Source organism: Cornus florida, unplaced genomic scaffold (assembly GCF_030987335.1).
Source record: "Cornus florida cultivar Cherokee Brave unplaced genomic scaffold, ASM3098733v1 CherokeeBrave_3.0.0_Hap2_Chr10, whole genome shotgun sequence".
NCBI classification, from domain to species: Eukaryota; Viridiplantae; Streptophyta; class Magnoliopsida; order Cornales; family Cornaceae; genus Cornus; species Cornus florida.
The window spans coordinates 91,121,269-91,143,971 of record NW_026775580.1 but is presented as its reverse complement, the minus strand read 5'-3'; the positions used below and the strand labels follow the sequence as shown (position 1 = coordinate 91,143,971).

Sequence of the window (22,703 nt, the reverse complement as noted above, 5' to 3'; positions counted from 1 at the left end):
ACTTCCGACAAATAGAGTATCGCCACATGGATAGAATGCACTCGAAAAAGGTAGTTAGATTTTAGCTAAACTACATGTACATGATTGTCCAAAAAATTTTCTACAAAGTGGTTGCCACAGCCATACTCTTGAAGTGCATGCATTGTTGGCCGGTGTGGTTTGGGTGTGGCAGGCATAAAGGAGAGAGAGAAGCAATTAGGTGGGCTTGCTTGGTTAAAATCTCTTTTTTGGCAATTTGGAATCTTACCATAATATATAGTAACAGAATTCACATTTTAAGTCACTCAAAATTTGTTTTCTGTTACTTATGAGACCTCTCTTTATTGCTTTATTATATTCCCTATGCTAGCTTTTTGTGCTGTATTAGAATAGAAGAAGATATGTATAACCATGAGAGAGAGTAACGTGCATGGTGTCTTTCTTTTTAAGGGACGTGCATGAAATAAAGCTAAAACTCAACATGGAGGTGAGGCAACTTCATCGTAGTTTCTGAAGGGGAATAAAGACAATAAGGAATGAGGGGACAAGAATAATCTTTTTAAGTCTTGAAATGACCAACATCTCTTGCCTGGCAATATCGAACTATATATATATATAGATAGATGAGGGGGAAAAAGAAATTCAATGCCAACATTAAATTGTAATTATATACTCATTTAAAAAATTGTAATCTCTCTTGTGAACATTTGTATGAAGTTCATATATACATGGAATATTTTTATATAGAAGTACATAAATGAAGTCACATGCGTGCTTCTTTCAAGATACTATGTGAAGGGAAGTTTACACTAGAGCTATAGATCTTCTCTCTTTAATTATTACATTAATTAGTCAATACATCTTTAAGTTGAATAGCTTTTAAATTACAATGGATATCAAAATATCTTCTAGATACATACACTAGAAAAAGTTTTACCTCAATTTATATATATATTAGAAGAACCATGCACTACTTAATATAATATGATATATTGTTATTTTCTTCTGTCAATTTCATATCACATTCCCCTTGTTTATTTTGTTTTTAATTAATCACAATTCTATATATATATATAATATGTCCTACAAGCCATCCAATTATGGTTTAGACTTTAGAGTGACCAATGGAGCAAGAAAGAGTTGGATAGAGACACATTTTTATGTATAATAATATGCAAATGAAAAGTACCCACTGATATTTGTCAACTTTCAATATGATTTCCATCAATGACAATAATATATATATATATATATATTTATATATAGATATATATAATGTAAGGGAGATTTGAGTAATTTGACAAGTTAATGAAGAATCACATCACTAAGGTGCAGAGATGCTTTGGGTTAGTATATATATTTTGCAAAAATAAACAGAAAGAAGAGAAAATCCTACAAGTAAGGTTTGGTGTGGGAAGAGGGAAGTGTCACTTTCCACATGCAATACGAAAAAAAGGAAATGACATTCAACCTAAAAAGGTGACATTCAATTCTTTCACTTTATAGGAAGATTTTGGATGCTTTTAAAGAGGGAAGTGTTAGAGCAGTGAAGTGCTAGGGTTTCTGAGAGAGAGTACAGATTCGGTCCCGTAAAGAAGTTGCAGAAGGAATTAATTTTTTAGTGCAATGGGGAATATAACAACATGACCCATAACCCACCTTTTTTTTTTATTCTTCAACAAAGCTCTTTCAAATCTATTATTCTCTATTTGAAACACTAGGGCTTTTCAATGTTCAAGTGATACAGTACAATTGTATTGTTTCAGTTTTTGTGCATTTTGAATTTACTTAGAGGTAGTAGGGGTGGTTGTATATCCTTTGTAATTTCTTTTCTTTTTTCAGTTCTAATTAATTATTCAAAAAAACTGTGATTGGTCCATATTCATATCACAAACCAATTAAATTGGTAAGAGCAGCAGCTCGAGTTTGGCAACGATATCTACTTTCTTTTTCTACCAAAAAACAAATGGCAGAATTGTCTCTCGAAAACACTTGCATTCCCTTGTTCTGTTCAGAGAGAGACAGAGACAAATGCATCATTAAAATCAGGTGAATATCATATCTTATTTTTTACATCTATTTTTTATGGAAGAAATAAGTCAAGCACCAGATCTCAGGATCCCGCGGACAGAGTTCGAGCTTAGTTCGAGCTTTACCCGCTCTATGTGGAGGGCGCCTATCACGGATTTCGTGGATTAATCGGGGCCAACTCCCCAGACACCCCTGTTATTGAAAAAATATATATACAGGCGAGTGTCAAACAAAAAAACTAGAGGGAAAAACTGTTATCGCGATCTGTTGAGAACTTGAGACCTACCACTTTATGCAAATACACCCAAATTAATGGCAGTGTTCAATGCACTATTATCTTTCATACAAAAGCAAAGCAGTAAAGGCGACCAATTACAAATAACGAAAACTGACGCAAGATTTATGTACAAGTAGAACTGCGAGTCATACCTCATCGATGCCTATATACAATACATTGATGAGCTCTTTGATTACCTTTTTTTTATTCTCATTATTCTTTATTTCTCTCACCCTTTAATGCACAAGACCACCGGAAGCATAGGAAATTGATCAAACTTCTAAACCAATCCCTATAATGCTCCTCTGTACAAACCTCCACCATAATACAATGGGGCAGCTTAACAAGCACGTGCCTCCGTCAGCTGACCAGCAACTGGTCCAAAGCCACTAGAAACTCTCAATGACGCAAAGAGGCAGGAAAGCCTTGCTATCATTGGCTTAACCCTTGCCACGCTATGGACAATTGCCAGCACCTTATCAGCATCATCACTAGTGTCGCGATACCCTTCCAAATCCGCTTTTGTAATCAAAACTGCATCTGCTGAGGGAGAGAGTGCACTAGAAGCCATTCGGCACTTCTTAAATTCTTGAACTGCCTGCTTAATACAAGTGCATATTAAAGACCTTGGTTGCAAACCAACATAGTAAGCCAAGTGATCGGCAAGTGATAATTCTCATTGGAAAAAAACTAATGCCATTATCGATTTAAAAACAGATAACGGACTCTGAAAAGGCAGAGGTCAAAATGTAAGTTTTAGCTTAGATTGTAAAAGGACGAGAGTTTTAAAGGTCAGATACTTCATCTTGTTCCATGAAAGTAGGAATAAGGAGATTCTACACAAAGCTTCAAATGAAAATCTTAGGGAAAATGTCTTCTCTTTCTAGCTGTCATGCTCAAAGTTGGCTGACATAACAAAAGACATGTTGATCAGGTCCTAGAGACAATTCAGCTGATGCATATTGAGGGCACAAAACATGGGATTCAAGGGATAAAATATTCCATTGTCTGACAATAATTGGCTGAGATGGGGATGCATCGTAGCCACAAAATGCAGAAAGACTCATGGAAGAGAATTGCAAGCACCTTCGGTACCCTTCAGACCTTTACTACAGAAAAAGAAGTGACACGATGAAACCCCATTTTCTTCTTCTCCTTCTTGTTTTTTTTTTTTACAACTACTTTTACTTTTAGCAGGTAAACTACTCAAACATTGCACTTACCTTCCATTGCGAGGGAGCCAAGAGCACTCGAGGTCTTTTAGCCCGCACATATTCCAAGGCAGCAACAGGAGACATGTGCTTATACTCCACCTGCACAAAGTGTAAAGATCAACACAAACCTATAAATTCTAAATATAAGGCAAAATGGCACAAAATATAAGATCAATGTTGTAACGACCCACTCCACCACATGGTATGATATTATCCGCTTTGGGCCTGAGCCCGCACGGTTTTACTCTTGAGTTTCACCCCAAAAAGCCTCATACCAATTAGAGGTGACACACTTACATATAAGCACTTCACATTTCCTCTACAGGTTATCACAATCCACCCCCCTTGGAGACCCGACGTCCCCGTCGGCACACTTCCGGCTGGGTCAGGCTCTAATACCATTTGTAACGACTCACTCCACCACATGGTATGATATTATCCGCTTTGGGCCTGAGCCCGCACGGTTTTACTCTTGGATTTCACCCCAAAGGCCTCATACCAATTGGAGGTGACACACTTACATATAAGCACTTCACATTTCCTCTACCCAGGCGATGTGGGACTGTGCACCTGTAACTCGCCAATGTGGTAGTCTGTCAGTGCCTCTCGCACCCGCCCACGACACACCCGCCCACAAGGTCATCACAATCCACCCACCTTGGAGACCCGACGTCCCCGTCGGCACACTTCCGGCTGGGTCAGGCTCTGATACCATTTGTAACGACCCACTTCACCACATGGTATGATATTATTCGCTTTGGGCCTGAACCCGCACGGTTTTACTCTTGAGCTTCACCCCAAAAGGCCTCATACCAATTGGAGGTGACACACTTACATATAAGCACTTCATATTACCTCTACCCAGGCGATGTGGGACTGTGCACCCGTAGCTCGCCAATGTGGTAGCCTGTCAGTGTCTCTCGCACCCGCCCACGACAAACCCGCCCACAAGGTCATCACAAATGGCTACCTATCAGAATCTTTTTTGGAGCATGCCCTATTACTAGCCTTTATTATCAGATATGTAGGAACAATTAACAACTTCCTGTGCAGGTAAATCTACATTACCAGATAGCATAGCACAATGGTTGTGCTCCTTCCCCTTCCAGCTTTGCAATGTACATAAGTAGTCCTACCGCAAGATGCATTCTCTACACAAAAAGAGAAAGAAAGCAAAAACATTGCACATGAACAATGGCACAGATATTCTGCAAACAGAACTTTAGCGTAAATGAAGTGAAAGAAGATTAACTCACTGTGAATAAAGTCTACAGCTCGGTTAATATCCACAAATGAAGGAGCAAAGAGGTAATCTCTTGTCGGAATAACCAGATGGTCTATTCCATGGGCCTGAAACCCATATTAGTAAGATAAATATAATGTCAAATTACAAGCGAGACCCAGAAAAGCAACAATATTAAAGCTTTACAATACATTTCTTTCAAAAAAATATATATTTACTTCATGGAGAGGTTTTTCATCTGACAGATAAAGAACACTCTTCAAGGGATCATTTATCTATATGGGCATTTAATGGTGAAGCTTATGTTAAAATATTCATGTCTATTGAATTTAGCATAAGAAAAAATCTCAATACTTCATTGCAAGAAATGAAGAGCAAGAGAAATATATAAATATAAATATATATATATATATATATATTGATAAATAAGAACAAGAGAAAAAGAAAAATAACATCACATTTTAATACTTACACCAAAACAAACAGCAAGGAATATCTTCAAGGACTCAGAGAATTACTGAACAAACATCAGATATTGGCGGGTTGAACTCAAATTATTTTCAAATGATTATTCACTTTGGAACTTCAGAGCCTAAGTTATCAAATCTAAATTCCTTAAACTCGGAGAATAACTACACAAATCCTAAAATAAAACCACATCTTACAAAGAAGGAAACTCTTACAGCCCTATCAAAAGAAGTATGGCACTAGATTTTATTGTATATATCTCAAGCCACATCTTTGAGAATTTAATTTTCAAAAGAAAATAAAAAAATCATTTTAGGAAAACTGAAAAGTAAGGGCAAGCTTCAGACTAAGAATTAGTATAACCAATCACCAAGGAAAATTAGGATCCAACACCTGCTATTGTGCAAAGGGCAAGATCGCATTTTTTGCATAAATAATCAAAATCCATGTCATAGTTATTGCTCTGGATATTATAGATTCAAAGTCAAGCACAAAATTTAGAAAATGCGAATGCAAATCTGTACATTGTTATTGTTCGCATCAAATTTCCACAAAACAAGTATATAAAATGTAAAATGACTCACGTGATATAAGGACGTTGGAACCAAAGTTTCATAAGGCTCATTGAGGGTGATGACACCACCAACACCAAGCTGCTTCAATCGAGGAACATCCTTAGGAAATGGAACCGCACCCAATAAAAGGTACTGAAATAAAATAAAAGATGTGTTAACTAATTGTATTTCAGCTAAGTTCACCCTCCATTCAGCTAGCAAGAAAACTAAGAAAAATAAAGTGAGACAAACAAGGATCCTCTCCATTACTTTTCTCTCTTATACTCAGTGATCCACGACCCAGTAGCTCACAACACGCCACTTTAGTTGATCAATTTATATTTTGATTTTCTCGAAATAATGAATAGGTTAGTTAGCATGGCGTTTTATCAACCATTAAATTGTGCATATCATGGAGTACAAGAGAGAAGAAGTAATAGAGAGGATCCTTGTCCACTTTGGTTGCATTCTATGTAGCAGAGTTTCTGAGTTTCTCTAATCCAAGCAATTAGAACCGTATGAACAAAGATCCCATTATCCTTCCAACATCCAAACAGAAAGTCAAGAACAATTCAAAAATCAAACAATCTATCCAAAATAGTCAACATTCTATCTTCGTCTCTGTTCCTACAATTTTCTCAATACCAGAAGAAAAATTAGGAACAACCAAGAAAACCTCTAAAACACAATCCCATCAAAACTGCACAGCATTCGAATTGAAATTTTCTATTCCTGCATATTTCAGCAACCAATCAGATTGAAACAAACTATTCAGAAAGGTGTACAATCTAAAGCATATAAATTTGATAAAATCTGCAATAAGAAATGAACAGGCACATATATATGGAAATGCCTATGCTACACATACATTAAAAAAAATCAGAACAACAAAAAAAAAAAAAAAAAAAAAAACCTGGTCAACTTCGTCCCACCATCTGAACTCGGCTTGAATCTTGTTGCGGAACACATTGTACAGAAGGGTCGGGTAGAATAGGATCCGAGCCCCCGCTCCGACTAACGCTCTCTTCGCATCGACCCGAACAATCTGTCCTCCTCCACCAACACGATCGTGATCGTATTTTCCATCGTCGTCCAACTCTTCGATCTTCATGTCACCGATCGCAACCAGAATTCGAACAAAACCAAAACCCTAACACCAATACGAATCAGAACACTCGAATAATCGCAAAAACCTGACACGATTTGATGGTAAGGGATCGAATTTAAAGCACAATCGAAACTGTAGAATGGTATAACAAGCTGTGGATTCGAATTTGTTACCGAATGGAGTGAAATACACACCGATCGAAAGAGGAAAAGATGGATTCGAATGTAAGGACATGGAAATTCGGCATTTTTTGTGATTATTCGCGGAGAAATGGACACTCCGTTCACTGGGATTCTCAGTATCTACGTTGAATAAGGTGGGGGAAAATGAACGGAACAGAGTCAAATACTCAAATGCGTGGAAAAGATAAATGTAGGAAATATGTGCCCTCGAAATTGGACTTAATTACAAAATAAACCTTACTTAACAAAGAAGATGTGATGGCAATGACCCACGAACCACTTATAATGATGCTTTGCCACATTTTGTATATCGGATAAATTATTATTTTTTTTCGTTCTTCTAAAACTTTATATCGGATAATAAAAATATAAAAAAGGTTATCGAAAGAAAGGTTAGATTTTTTTTTCCTTCGAGACCAAGGAAACGTTATTTTCTCTTTTTAACGTCTTTCCTCTTTACACATATCTCTAAATTTTTTTAATCTAACAACTATAAAATGGAGAGCTCAGCAATATATCCAAGAGAGTTCTCTCTCAATAACTTTACTCTATTATTATTCAAATAATTCATAAAATAATAAAATATTATCCTATTTTAATTCGGAAACGATATTAGCACTCCACTTTTTTACACTTACATTACATTTTTATTTTTTTAAATAAATGTAAAAAAAAACCCCTAAACTAATTAATGTATCATCTCTTATTTCGTTATACCCTAACTACCATTTGCACTATAAACTTTCTTGTTTTACTTCTTTACTTACTTTAATGTTTTTTTTTTTTTTTTTTTTTTTTTAAGAAAATTATACTTAATTGACTACTTTTTTATTTATTTTTTAGGGAGCCGAAAACCATCTCTTGCCACTCTCTACCAATTTGTTGATAACACAAGCTCTCTTTTCCTCCCTTATTACTTTTCATTAAATTTTTTAAAGAGATGATATGATTTCCTTGGATACGGTCTATAGTATTTTTTTTTTTTTTTTTTTAGCTCTCAAATACACATCTACTAAACCACATTACCATTAGGGTTTTGTTTTCAAATATTTTCTTACTTCCATTTTTTTTATTTTTTTTATTTCCACATCATATTACTTACGCTTTAAATAAGGCGGCCTATGTGAGGAGAATATGAAGTGGAAATTGAAAAAAAAAATATATGTATCTCCAAATGACATTCTTGAACTTTAGTGACCCAATTTTTAACAACCAAAGGTAAGAACAGAATCTCCAAGCTTTCTTTGAAGATGGACATCTGAAGCCTTTCAACCTCGTCCTCCACCTAAGTTACTCCGTCTTGATTTCGGTGAAGTAAGGCCTTGTTGAGATCGTCAAGGCTTGACGAGTACTTAATTAAAACTAACAGACTTGTGGCCTAGCGGTACCAAGTCCCTACTTCCTAAAAGGAGGTCAGGGTTAGGGATTCGAATCTCAATAAAGGCATGTGTATGTGAGTACCAACTAAAAAAAAAAAAAAGTAAGTACTTAATGAAAGCACTCTGAGCAGCCTCCTTAATTCCATGAGAAGAGAATTTACACAACTAAAATTATTAGTTGTGTAAATTCAGTGACAGAATGGTGAAAATTATTGACTAAAAAAGATAGTAAGACATCGTGCGTGTATGGCGGAGACTAATAAGAGAAGAAAATGAAAAAAGAAAAAATATTGACACACCACTCCAATTCAATAGTAATGAGTGTAACATCTATTTCTTCCACATATTATATGTATTTTATTATTTGCAACTTATTTTTTTCCTGTCTTTAGGTTGCTATTATAAGTCTCTTTTTTTTCTTTTTTTTTTTCCCTTTTTGAAATTGATATTTAGTCCGTGACCATGTGGCTACATAATTTTACAGTGCCTAAATTGAATGAAGAAGATAAAAACATTATTTTTTTTGGTGGGGGGGTTTTTTTTTGGGGGGGAGGGGAGGGGGGGGGGGGGGGGGATCTTTTCATAATTGAAAGAGTAATTGTGGTATTCTAAAAAAAAATAAAATTATTTATTTATAAAATTAGGGATATAAATGTTATTTCCTTTAAGAAAGTAGTATAAGTGTAGAGAAGTGGAGTGCGAACATCCCCTCTCTTTTAATTTCGTCATATTCGGTGTAACGGTTTGATCACTAACCTAGATGAATGATTTGATCACTAACCTAGATGAATGTTTAATGTAACATTAAATTAAATACTAAATTAATTTGATATCAAATATAACATATTTAGTGGTTGTCATTCTTACCAAAAATTAAAATTGTTAATCCGAACTATTTATCTATTCTTATAAGTCAAAGACCTTGACATTTTCCTACCACTCTATGTGAGTCAAGAACTCTATAACCTTTGTTTTGGCCAAAGGCCCATGTAATTTTTCATCAATTAATACAATTTGTTTAATATTTCGAAAAAAGAAAATTTAGCAAGCTCAAACTCCATTCAATGACACCGATGTCACGGAACACCCTCTAGTAACCCATCTCCATTCAATGTAAACATGTGGTGTCCAATCTGCATTTTTTTTCCAAATTTTAGGACATTCCTAAACCTGTCCAACACCTTTAAAGAAGTATTGTGGCTTCCTAAATTATGTGATTTATTAATTTTTCATGTTAGTTTATGTAATTTTACTTTTCAATAATGATTTTGCAATAAATCTTCAATTTTACATATCATTTACCATGAATGCTTGATGTCAGCCATTTTGTGTAGAAAAATACTTGGTTCCAACCAGATAATCTTAAATTGATACAATTAAGCAACGTTGTTGAAAATCCAGTTGGGGAATTAATTGAGAGTTGAGAAATTATTGGATTCATTGGTGGAGGAATCTAATGCTAAATTTGATTGGTCCATGTAAAAATAAAAATGCTCCCTTAGTCATTTTCTGAAACATCTTTTTAGCGACTCTGTACATTTGATTAATAATCTTGATTCAAAAGAGAACATTTCTTATCACAAATTATTTTATTTTAAAAGAGACTATATGCTGATTCTTATTAATCATGCCTCCGATGGAGGCTTTGACTAATTTAATGCCTTAGTCATTGCTGGAACATTTTTTTGATACATTTTGATTGATTAATCTTGATTCAACAGAGATCATTTCTTTTCACAAATTATTTTAATATGCTTATTCTTGTGAATAATGCCAGGGTCTAATCAGATGGAAGCTTCGATAAATTTGAGGAATCGAGACAATTTGGTCTGTCTTTGATGATGACAGATTGGCCACCACTTTAGTATTTGATGCTACCTTAATTTTAGGAAGTACGGAGCTGTTTAAAGGTTAAATCGGTATTGGATGAAATCTTAGAGATGCTCGAGAAGAAAATGATTGGAGAGAATCTAAATCCCAATTTTGTTAGATTACATTTCCGATATTTTGTTACATGCAAAGGTTTGTCACTCTATTCCTAGTTTTGCTACATCTGGCCTTCGTTTGGTTTTAAAAAATTAGTTATTTTTTATTCTTTTCTATCAAACCTCATAAGAACATAGGTTATGCAACTCGGCAAATTCACTTCTTTCAAGTAATCTGAAAAATAACCCAACATTAGAGCTTTTTTTTCTTTTTTATCCCACCAGGAACACTCCATCAATGACAAACAATTTGAATAAAAGGCTTTTATTATAGTAATAAAGTTGAGTCATGTAACCGATTCTTTCGCTTCTATGGGCCATCCGCCGGAGTTTCGGGTTTAATACCGGTATTTTACAATAAATCTAAGCATAGTGCTTGGTGTATTGATCTTTTTGGAAAATGAATTGTGTGCTAGTTGTTTATTTCAAGAATAGGCTGGATCCGATCAACTGTACTTTTTCCGCTATAACTAGGAAAGAAAGGTGCATGATCTCGGCGAATTACCCCAAAACAGTAGTAGCATATCCAAAAAATAAATAAATCAATGAATAATATGAAAACAATATAACACATTATGACTAATTCAGTTCATGCCACGGACTAGAGCCAATTTTTTTCCTGATCTAGAGAGTCAGTTAATTGGAGTCAAACATTAACAAAGTCCATGAATACACATGCACACCACCAAACACTTGGCCAAAGTGATATCTCCTCTTTCAAATGAAAAATTGAATTCGAATACGATTTACCTACTGAAAAAGAATAAATATATAAACAGGGACCCCCTACCCTATTGTTCTGTGTCCGTCCATATATAAACGGGGAACCCCTGTCCAATTATTCTGGGTCCATCCCTATATATAAATACACGCATGCATAGTAAACCTCTGAAACTAGTCATAACATTAATGAGCCCTGGAAATTGTTCAAAAGAATCATGGCGAGCAGGTTAAGCCCTCATTATTAAAGGGGGGAAAAAAAGAAAAGAAAGGCTTTACGACATTCTATTTTTTTTAATCAAGCAATGTAATACATTGGATTTGGGAGTTTAAAAGATCGTGTGGCCACTGCAAAGCCCAACAAGTCACTCCACTGATCCCCAGAGCTTCCATGGATCCTATAACCTTCACCTTCTAAGTCCTTTCTCTTCTCAGATTTGTAGACAATGGCCGGTTCGCCCACGTTCGAAGTTCCCCTGTTTCATCCACCATAGATTACCTCTCTCACTAAGTTACTAACCCACGTAATGTTGAAAATATATTTGTATTAAATAGCTTCTCGTTTTTTTTTTTTCAAATCACACAAGGTCAATAAATCAAAGAGCAGCAAGAGCTTAACTTGAAAAGGTAACCTATGTTTTATCCTTTCTTTTGTAGTTTGAAGCAAAAGTGATAACTTAATGTGACTAGTAAAATTGATTATGTACCTCAAGATAAGCTTTTCCCAATTGCTGTACCCAGCATTTTGTAGGTTTTTCACTGTAGCGTTTCTTTCGGACTCATCCCTTCCGGTTAACAGAAATATCGTAAATCCCAGCTGTTTGAGCTCCTTGTACAACCGAAAGCTTGCTGGTAAGGCAGGGGCCTCAGCCAAATCCACCCACTCATCAAAAGTGGTTTCGTCAAATACCTCTGATCTATGTCCAAAACAAGATAGTTTTAATCATTTACAAGGCGGCTTCAAAGCATAAATATCATTATTCTGGATAAATAAGACACGAACCAAATGAATTGTCAATTGGGATCGGGAGCGGGTGCAAGTGTGAGAGCTGGAATGCCGCAGAACAGGAGTGCAGCATCACTTTAGAAGAATTGTGTGACTGCTAATATAACTATGATGTACAGATGTGGAATTCAAAAAAATTTACATTTCAAAAAAATGCCATCACCAGATTCACCGCATGATGCAGTTCGGTTGTATCTCCTCTATATTAAAAAGAAAAAGGTTTTAAAAAGAAAAAGGTTGAGCATTGAAGAACCACAGGGACAAGGTAGATATTTGCCATATTTTTAAATAAATAAAATGCAACCCAAATTATGAAAGACAATTCCATCCAGATTCCAGACTATGTATGGTTGGCCATATCAAGGTAGGGGATAAAATCACACATCCAAATTATTGAAATATAGTTTTTCTCACATTCTTGCAATTAAGATTATGATTAAGTAATGAAAAATATATATATTGGATCCCACTTCAACAATCCAATGGATGGGGAGCATTCGGCTCCCCTACAGATGATTTCTTTCAATGAAGTAATCATTTAAATTTATGACATAAATATTTGACCTCTAACATTTTTTCTTACCCAAACTGGGCTCACCTAGGCTAGCGCTTAGTGTGAAACCAAATCAAAGATTAGGTGTGGCTCTAATATCAGCTATAACAGGTTTGGCACTTACCCTCTAATAACTCACAAGCTTAAACTACTATGTAATGTTACACGCCCACTCATATATATTCATTTCAATATGGAACACCTTTAAGAGTTGGCCAATATAATTCAAGTTTTGAGTAGGAAATTTAGCCATCAGTGATTATCCCTTTTGCCTCTATTTTGAATCTTCCATCTTTTCTACTCCTGCACATTACTCTTTCTCTGTTCACTATATTACCCAAACAAACAAAAAAAATATAGTATATATTCCTAACATTTATCCATTCTAAACTCACTCAATCATGTTTACTATCAAGTTGTCAAATCTGAATAATGAGTGAATCGAGTACAACTGAGTGACTATGCAGCACTATTTAATAACTTAAAATTTTAGTCATTAACCAATATTATCCTCAATCGGTATTACTCCAAACATCAAACCTTGCAAATGCACTACAAGATAAAGAAGAATTTGAAAGAGAATTTCAATTTTTATGGTGCAAGTATGAGTGGGCGGAATCCACGACTTGTGTCCCATTCCATTATGATACAAATAACATTATAACTTGTTGAGATATCAATGGAACAAACATTCGTTTGGTGCAATGGGACCCAGTGAGGCAATGATGAAGATATCACTAATGTCACATGCGATCCACCGTTATTGATCAGGACGAAACCAAACAAGGTACAGAAAGTATACCCAATCAAACTTCAATCCAACGGCTAAAAATAATGTGACTTACCCAAACCCGTGTTGCGCGTAGTACGGCACGTTGCACAGCAAAGTCTCATCGATATCGAATACCCAAGCATCCTTGCCGTCTCCGGCGATCTTGACCGTCTTCGCGAACGCCAGCGAGTCGTCCGCCACGAACTCTGAGTCCGACCGGTACGCATCGCCGGTCATGTACTTGCCCACGTAGTCTGCACACTTCGCCGGAACCTGAATCCATTTCCCGGCGTCGTTGGTCTCGACGGAGAATCTCCAGCTTTCGCAGTACAAATTATCGTCCCTCAGAACTTTCCGGCCCGCGGAGATCAGATCGGCGGCGATGGAGTTGTGGTTTTCTGGCCTGATTTGGATTACCGATTGAGAAAACGATTTAGAGATGAGGATTAAGATGAATAGTATAAAGACATATAGGGCAGAGTCCATACTCTCTTATCGGTATAAGAACTTTCTATTTTTGTGGATTGAGAAGATGAGAATCTAGCGAAGTGATTCGGGCTTTTATTCATGTATGGTCCATATATATATATAGTCCAGGGCAGTTGTTACATTTTCCACTTAACGCTCACATATTAAACTATATTATATATATCCGGATCCTATGCCGTACGGGTCCCGTGGAAATTTTCAAACCGGTTAAATCACGTTTAATGTGTTGAACAGAGTTAAACACATTCTCAAATTTTTTTTGTTAATAAAAATAAAAATTGTTCAAATACATATAAGTTGGGATTTGAATTAAATTTTCTAGCATGCTTCGATAGTCCAGTTAATTAGTATCTTTGGTGGATTTTGAAATATCAGACTGATTCTCTACACCTACTAATATAATTTTTAACCCTTCTTACCTTGTAAAAAAAAATCTAAATTTTTTTAAATTTTAATTCCAGACTAAAAGAGAAAAAGAGCATTATGCCTTAGTTCATAGATTAATCACAAAATAAATCCTTCAAAGTTCTTAACTTGTGCCATGTTTTGTGGTAAAGAAGAATCCGGGAGGGATTAAAGAGAGAAATGATGGAAGAAACTTCTTTTGGATGGAAGAAACTTCTTTTGGGAGGAAGAGGAAGTAAGGAAAGATGAAACATACAAACTCTTGTTTTTTTAAAAGATTTTTATTTGTTGAGAAAAGATATAAAAGATTACTCTACAAACATATAATATCAATTTTAACTTTTAACTAATTACTTACAAAATCGCTTATTTAACTCTACTAAAATTTTCTCACACGAGTAATAAAAGTATTTTGATAAATTATATATTTATATAGAAGATCACATTCCTTCTTTCTAAATTTGCAATCCATCTATCTTTTTATATTATCTATTACATTCGTTCAAACAAAAGTGACAAAAACACTTTCCCTCTTTAGACGAAATATATATCTTTTTAAAATGTTATTCTCATTGTAGGTTTAAAAGAGAGTATGCTTGTTCTTATGAATAATGCCAGGGGTCTGATCCGATGGAAGCTTTGATTAATGTGAGAAATAGAGACCATTTGAACTGGTTGTAAACAACAATAGTCCTACGCGATGCCTTTGATGATGACAAATTAACCACCATAATAGTATTTGATGCTACCTTAATTTTAGGAAATAAAGAGTCTTTTAAAGCTTAAAATGGTGGGTAATATAAATAATGATATGACACATTATGAAGTCTAACAAATGCTTGAAAAATAAAATTAAGAGTAAAGTACAGTAATATTTCCTGAAGCTTGTCAAAAAGACACTAAGAGGAAAGTTTGTTTATTTTGGGACAATGATACCCCTAAAATTTGATACATTTACCAAAGACACCCCAATAGTAATAAATTGACATTTTTACCATTTTACTTTTATATTGACTAATTTAAATATTGAAATGACATTTCTAACCTCATACCCTTAATAATTTTTTTCCTTCTCTCCTTTCTTTTTTCTCTTCCTCAATCCCCCAACACCAACACACTGTCACACATATACACACATACTGTCACACAATATGGATTTTGGTTGAATTGTAATTACCCATAAAAAAAAATCAAGTAATTGAAAATATTTGGGTAGAGAAAATAAGATATGGGTCCATCACTGTGTTTGTTTGTTAAACTTTCTAATAAATGGTGGAGAGAATAGGTATGATGATTTATAACCATTTCTCAAACTGAATTAACATTAGAGTCAAATGAAACCCAGTCAAGTAACATCACGAGGTCAAATTAACATATAGGTTTAAAAAAAAATTCTTGTAACAGTTTTTCAAAACTCTCAGTAATTACTGTTAACGACAGACAAAAAAAATTATATGAGAGGGCCGATTTAAATAACAAAAATATAGAGTAAGATATTTTTTTAAATTGAGTGGGTCATTTTTAAGATTTTAATTTTTATTAATGTAATTTTATAAATATAAATAATCAGTGATCTTTGTACAAATTTATCTTCAACTTATTTTAAAATTAAAATAAATTTTGAATTGGGTAAGGTCAAATTTGCTCTATTTTTATGGATCATGATCCTATGTTGTAGTGTATATGTGTGCAGGGCTGGCCTGAGGCTCTCAAAATTTTGAGAGGGCCTAGGCGAATTCTTACATTTGATGTCCTTTACAAATAAAATTTCACATGCACAAAATATATATATATATATATATATATATATATATATATATATATATATAATATATTCACACAGTGTTTTCAATTTCTACAAGTAATACATTCAACCAAAACTTAACACACTATAATATAATTGTGTCTATCATCAATAAATAATTGTGCGCATCTGCAATGTACATAAGACAACTGACTAATAATTATAAATTTATCACCACTAACAAATAATTGTGTGCCAGTACAGTTTGCATATGACAACTAACCAATAATAATAAATTTATCACCACCAATAAATAGTGTGCATATTCAATATTATTAGAAAAAATAAATCAAATTGAGTAAGTTAGAAGAAGAAAAAAAAAGAATAATTAGATGAAGAACTTGTACCATGACTTTGATTTTCTAGTTTCAACAATACCACTTCCTATCTCTCTTCATGGAATAAGATTTAGTTTGTTGTTAATCATACTCAAAGATATATTTGACAATATTTCATGAAATATATTATAACAAAAAGAAGCATCGTGTGGTATAATATATATAATTTTTTCATCTTTCTTCTTCTTTATGGAGTGTCTGTGGACGGGGTCAATGGTTGGTGCTGGAAATCACCACAATGTTGACTACTTTTGGTATGTCATTGGTTTTCTTTTATATTTTCTTTACTCTTTTTTTTAATCTAATTCAATTAACTGTTTTTTTTTTTTATTGGAAAGGCTAATTCCATTAATTGTTTCTTTGGTTGTTAGTTTGATTATTATTTATTTATTTAATTGAATAACAAAGTAGTATATGTCAAATTTATATAATCTGATAACTGTATTTGTTTTAATTAATATGTATTAGATTCCGTATTAGTAATTAGTGTCACATGTGACAAAATAAAATAAAAAATTTAGTGTCACACTGTCGCATTAACTTTACATACTACTATCTTTTCTTTTCTTTTCTTTTTTTTTTTCTTTTTTTTTTTTTTATTGTTCAATTATTACCGCATGATATACAAGTCTGGTGGGCTCAAGTGTGGCTTTTCAAGTTTTGGGCCTTAGTAATTTTATTTTTCATGAAGCCTGAGTAAAATTGGGCCAAATCGGAGGCCCTAGGCAACTGCCTTGGTCGCCTGCCCCCAGGGCCGGCCCTGTATGTGTGATAGTATGTGTGTATATGTGTGATAGTGTGTGTTCGTGTTGAGGGTTGAGGAAGAGAAAATAGAGAGGAGAGAAAGAAAAAAATTGTTTTAGGTATGAGGTTAGAAATGTCATTTCAGCATTTAAATTAGTCAATATAAAAGTCAAAGGGTAAAAATGTCAATTTATTACCATTGGGGTATCTTTGGTAGATGTATCATACTTCAGAAGGTGTCATTGTCCCAAAATGGATAAACTTTTTCCTAAGTGTCCTTTTGGCAAACTTTAGAAGGTGTTACTGTACTTTACCCTAAAATTAATGAAGAGGATTCAAATCGCAATTTAGTTAGATGTTTTGCTACGTGCAAGAGTTTGTCACCATGTTCCTAGTTTTGCTACATTTGGCTTTAGTTTGGTTTACAAATTTAGTTATGTTTTATTATATTTTATCGGCCCCCCCAAACACTATATGAGTTCCCAAAATATATACCATGCCCCCCTAGCCCCCTCTGTGTTTTCTCCATCAACCTTTTCTTCTTGTTGTCAGAGCTTTTCTTTCATCCTCGCCTAGCCCTTATCCGTTTGCTTCTCTCTTCAGTCATCTTCTGTTATTATTCCACAACTTTGGTCTTTGTTCTCTCAACTTTCATACTGCAAATTGAAGGTACGTCAACTGATCTTCTTCTTTTTTTATTGGTTCTCAAGAATGGATTATTTGCTCGATTTTGGTTGATTTATGTGTTAGATTTCTGTTCGAAATGAGAATTGATGATTCGTTTTCAGCTTGTAATCTGAATTCGTATGTTGTTTATTGCTTAATCGTTCTTGATTTTCTACTATGAATATCATGAAGAACCGATTATGCAACAAAATGGGAGATGAATGGATGAGTGATAGCTTGATAGTATATATTAAAAAGGAGATATCTAGTGGCATAAATAATGAAGTTATCATACGACGTTTTCAAAATATGAAAAGTCGTCGAGGACAATTGTGAATGTGCTCAATGATTCAATGAACAAAAAAAATATTTTTGCTTATTATGATGATTTGAATTGTAAATGTGTTCAATGGGATCCTTTTTGCTGTTTTTGGGACGTGTTCTTCTCTTGAACGCCTTTAATGAATTTGCTTAATTATCAATATATATATATATATATATATATATTATTAAAAGGTCGCCCCGACATAATTTCCTGGGTCCGTCACTGCTAAGAAGAACAAAGGTTATGCAACACCGCAAATTTTCTTCTTTCAAGTAATGTGGAAAAATAAGCCAACAGTAGAGTTTTTTTTCCCACCAGGAACACTACTTATGGAATGGAAAACTTTTCATTATTGAATATATAAGAGAGAATTCTAGGCCTGCATAGTAAAACCACAGAAACCAGACATAACATTAAGCCCCCATTATTGAAAAAAACAAGACATGTGGAGAAATGTTTGTCCAATTATTATGGTTTATGTTCTTAGAATCAAGCAGTGTAATACATTGGATTTGGGAGTTTAAAAGATCGTGTGGCCGCTGCAAAGCCCAACAAGTCACTCCACTGATCCCCAGAGCTTCCATGGATCCTATAACCTTCGGCTTCTAACTCCTTTCTCGCCCAAGATTTGTAGACGATGGCGGGTTTGCCCGCATTTGGACTTCCCCTGTTTAATCCACCACAGAAATGTTGAAAAGATTAAGTAGTTTGAATTTCTTTTTCCAAAAAAAAATATATACATTGTAGTTTTAATTTTTTTAATGATTGAAGTAAAAGGGATAATAGGAGTAGAAAAAAAAGATTATGTACCTCAAGATAAGTCTTTCCCAACTGGTGTACCCAGCACTTTGAAGATTTGTCTCTGTAGCGTTTCCGTAGGTCTCATCCCTTCCGGTTAACAGGAATAGCTTAAATCCCAGCTGTTGGAGCTCCTTGTACAAAACTAGAAAGCTCTTATAAGTGCACGGCCCAACACCATAGGGCGCGATTTATTACGTTAAAAAAAAAAAGAAGAAGGAACAGTGCTCAACTTAAGAAAATTACCAGTTACTCAAAAAATTATAAAAAATTCAATTATTATCGAAATAAAGCAAACTAAAATTATTTAATAATTAGACTCAAATTACAATGTGACCGAGCCACTCCCGGATGCTGGAAAAACACCAATGAACAGTTTTTGGAAGGAAGAAGGCTCTCACAGTTTGTGTTGAATTGGAACGAAGTGCAAAACTTTAGCCTGCTTAGTCTTTTAGAAAGCCAATAAAAATTTGGGGCCTTAACCTTTAGAAACTAGACACATGCAATAATAAAACTGGAAATTTTCATAATTTATTGATGTCGGGGAGTCCGTCAAACTCTTTTCTCAAATTCAGTTTCCAAACTGTGACCAGAAACCAAACAGCAAATAATATAAGATTTAAAAAAATATATATTCACCAATCGAAAAATTATAAAATTTTTGTGAGAGACTTTATACACATAGGGGAACATATGGTAAAAATTTCACAGCGTTTGAAGCACGACCTCTAATTAAACTTCGTTTCCAAGCAAGAACTAGAGGAATTTTAAAACAAATTTGTTTTTTTCTTGAAAAAAAAAAAACAAAAACAAAAACCCTCTAACAGAAAATTCAAAGCTTACCCATGAACAACTTAAATAATACATAGGCGTAACAAAGTTCTAAAGACGCTAATAATATATACATTGCATAAAGTCATCTAGGGGTAAATAATTTCAGTCCAAAATAATTTGGACACCCAAAATAAAGAGTCACAGCTCTAATACCCAGATAACTAAGTACATATGTTACCCATTGCAAACTATACACAAAACATCTAAGTACGGTACCCAGACCTAAAGAAACACATAGAAGGGAGCATGCTGTCATCTTTACTTTAGCATAGCAACCATGGCCTTAAAATGGTTTCATAAGGCATTAACATGAACAAAACAGTACTTAAGGCTAATAATACTACACAAAAATAGCAAGCATAATATGCACCACAAAATGATCCCATCTAAGGGAACTCAAGCTCGGGTCTAGCATCGCCGTCCTGAGCACCAAGACCTGAAAAATAAAAAGGGTGAGACAATGCCTAGTAGGAAAGCCTTTAACAAATGGCTCCATGAGGTTTTTAGGTACATGATCTGATTTACACGAGAAATCATTGGCCAAGTTTCTACCAAAACCAATTATAACATGATGAAATTTGAAAAATACAGTAGCTAAACAAAAAAAATTCCAGTTCCAAAACCATTTAAGAGTTAAGGTGAGTTAGTAAAGAGCTATTCTTCATTTGGGCCTTTTGTCATACAACTTTACTTCAATTAGAGTGATCCCAACTATCTCTCCCACTTCGACTAGTAGGGATTCAACTCTGAATACCCATCTAGGGTCTACCGCTGCGGGTTTATAGTCTTTCACCAACAGGTAGCTCATACTCAATTGCTCACCCCTTTCGCCCGGGACATCACCCTCCTAGTCCCAAAGTTAAGTAATAACATAATTCAACCCAAACATTTAAAGACAACTCAATTACAACATTCTAGAATCTAAGTAGAATTATTTTGGCGTAGAATTGGTAATATACATCAGTCTATTAACATGCTAAGGTCTGATTGGAAAACATTACTCATGGAGAGTTCTGAAATAAAATCATAAGTAATACTTGTATGTAACAAAACTCAGATCATGAACAATCATATGTATAATATTTTAGCTAAAATCAAGCATTTGACTACAAGAAAATCATGTACTTGCAGCAAGCAAAACTAGAATTTCATAGTAACAATTAATCTTTTTTTTTTTTTGTAAACTTAACAGAGATGAAATATGAAATTGGTGAGGAACATTAAATTGGGAAACAGAACTTTAAAAATAACTCTCAAGGCTGCAAGAGTTAAAGAGAATCCCGGCCTACCTAATTGAAGGTAACAACTGAAGGTGGTGAGATTAGATAGTGTGAGGGTAAAGTGCCTACATTTCAGCCTTAGTCCAAACCCTTCTTCTTCTTCTTCACTTTCTGTTCTTCTTTCTCTCTGTCAGACAACCCATGGCTGGGAGTTTTCTTTTTGGTTTGGCATGTAACAACTATAAAGGAACTAGTTACAAGTGTAGTGCTAAATGATTAAACGTGTCTCCAAGCTTTGCATATGAATGACACCTAGTTCTGGACCCCCTACATGTTGCCACATTCAAACCCACTAAACCACCTTCATCAATATCTCAATATTCCCTCATTTCCAAAAGTAATTACTCAATGGCCCTACCAATTTTATTTGTTTATTTATTTATTTATTTTTTACAACTAAATTCACCCCATGAGTAAAATAGAAAAATTAAATGAAACTCATGACTGTAAATTAAATACTATATCAAAAAAATTATATACTAGGCAATTAAAGAATTATAAATTGCCAACGAACCATGTACAATAGTTAGAAATAAAGTTAATGTTGACTCGGTCATTTTTCATCCTTTCTTTTTTTCAGATTTTCACGAATATATATTTTTTTTTCCATTGTCTTTTCCTTTCTGAGTTCGGTTTCTCGTCACCTAGTGTCATCTTGAGTGATCAAGAATGGTTTTCTATACTCTTTCCTTAGGATTGACGACTTCCTTTGAGAACCGAGTCGTTTTCACATTTTCACTTTTGTGACATTATTCACTTTACGTCTTTTTCTCGGTTGTCACATTATTGGCACAACCTCACTTTTCGTGTTCGGATTTGATTCCGATTTTGCATGCATCCACGAAATTTAAATTTCATGCCATGTGTAATTTTACTTTTGTAGAGAAGTATGCTTGTTGTGTGCTTTCTTCCTTAGGGGTGTGGATGCACACTTCTTTGGAATTTTTCTTTCTTTTGGGGTCATTTGTGTAATTACTGTAAAGTAATTATTTTTCGTCTTAAGGACCATTTTATAATTTAATTTAGAAGATAGTTTCAAAAAGGACCTTTTTGCAATTTTTGAAAAAATGTGACAAGTGTCACATTCTCATTAGTCCATTTGTTGACATTTGTGTGGGGACACCTTGATGACTTAGATGATGACATGTGGAGGGTGCAGATTCAATCACTTGTTGACCTAAGATAGGTGCACTTGTTGGCTTGGATGGTTGACAAGTGTAGGTTTAGGATTAAGCTTACAATGGATGCTTGGATGGGTGACAAGTGTATGCTCCAAATTAAGTCTTGCAATTATTTTTGGGTTACTTTAGAATTATGGTTTTAAAAAAGGGTTCTTGTGCAATTGACCAAACTTGTATGTGTTGACCTTGGTGTAAAACCACATAGTGAGTGGAGGATTTCTATTTCCTCCACTCACATTCTTTCAGACTTCATTTTATTATTTCCCTCTTTTGTAAAGAAAACCCTAGCCTCCATGGATGGAGCTTGAAGCCTTAGGCCTTGACCTTGATTTTTGAGGGCCTTCCATTGATTTCCAAGCTTGACCTTG

The 22,703-nt window shown here is 34.4% G+C and overlaps 3 protein-coding genes across 3 annotated transcripts; all 3 read right to left on the bottom strand.

Moving 5' to 3' along the window:
- Nucleotides 1–2,249: 2,249 nt before the first annotated feature.
- Nucleotides 2,250–7,212, bottom strand: LOC132280159 (phosphatidylglycerophosphate phosphatase PTPMT2). The gene is made up of 6 exons (XM_059782288.1): nucleotides 6,680–7,212; nucleotides 5,797–5,919; nucleotides 4,758–4,851; nucleotides 4,570–4,652; nucleotides 3,511–3,600; nucleotides 2,250–2,885 (listed from the first exon to the last, which is right to left on the bottom strand). The coding sequence occupies exons 1-6, from the start codon at nucleotides 6,875–6,877 to the stop codon at nucleotides 2,628–2,630; spliced, it is 846 nt and encodes a 281-aa protein (XP_059638271.1). The 5' UTR covers nucleotides 6,878–7,212; the 3' UTR covers nucleotides 2,250–2,627.
- A 4,086-nt stretch (nucleotides 7,213–11,298) lies between these two features.
- LOC132280157 (acid phosphatase 1-like) lies at nucleotides 11,299–14,063 on the bottom strand. The gene is made up of 3 exons (XM_059782287.1): nucleotides 13,545–14,063; nucleotides 11,848–12,057; nucleotides 11,299–11,616 (listed from the first exon to the last, which is right to left on the bottom strand). The coding sequence occupies exons 1-3, from the start codon at nucleotides 13,955–13,957 to the stop codon at nucleotides 11,439–11,441; spliced, it is 801 nt and encodes a 266-aa protein (XP_059638270.1). The 5' UTR covers nucleotides 13,958–14,063; the 3' UTR covers nucleotides 11,299–11,438.
- Nucleotides 14,064–18,728: 4,665 nt separating this feature from the next.
- Nucleotides 18,729–19,231, bottom strand: LOC132278123 (acid phosphatase 1-like; the record flags this gene model as incomplete). Its single annotated transcript, XM_059779942.1, has 2 exons — nucleotides 18,729–18,909; nucleotides 19,053–19,231. Coding segments are annotated over 2 exons (357 nt in total), but the record flags the coding sequence as incomplete, so codon positions are not given.
- Between the last annotated feature and the right edge of the window lie 3,472 nt (nucleotides 19,232–22,703).

Coding starts and splice junctions, on each gene's coding strand:
- LOC132280159 (XM_059782288.1), bottom strand. CDS start 6,877: ATGAAGATCGAAGAGTTGGACGACGATGGAAAATACGATCACGATCGT. Junction 4,852..5,796: donor TTCCAACGTCCTTATATCAC/GTGAGTCATTTT, acceptor TATGGGTTTCAG/GCCCATGGAATAGACCATCT. Junction 4,653..4,757: donor AGCTGTAGACTTTATTCACA/GTGAGTTAATCT, acceptor CTTTTTGTGTAG/AGAATGCATCTTGCGGTAGG.
- LOC132280157 (XM_059782287.1), bottom strand. CDS start 13,957: ATGGACTCTGCCCTATATGTCTTTATACTATTCATCTTAATCCTCATC. Junction 12,058..13,544: donor TACGCGCAACACGGGTTTGG/GTAAGTCACATT, acceptor TTTTGGACATAG/ATCAGAGGTATTTGACGAAA. Junction 11,617..11,847: donor TGGGAAAAGCTTATCTTGAG/GTACATAATCAA, acceptor TGGATGAAACAG/GGGAACTTCGAACGTGGGCG.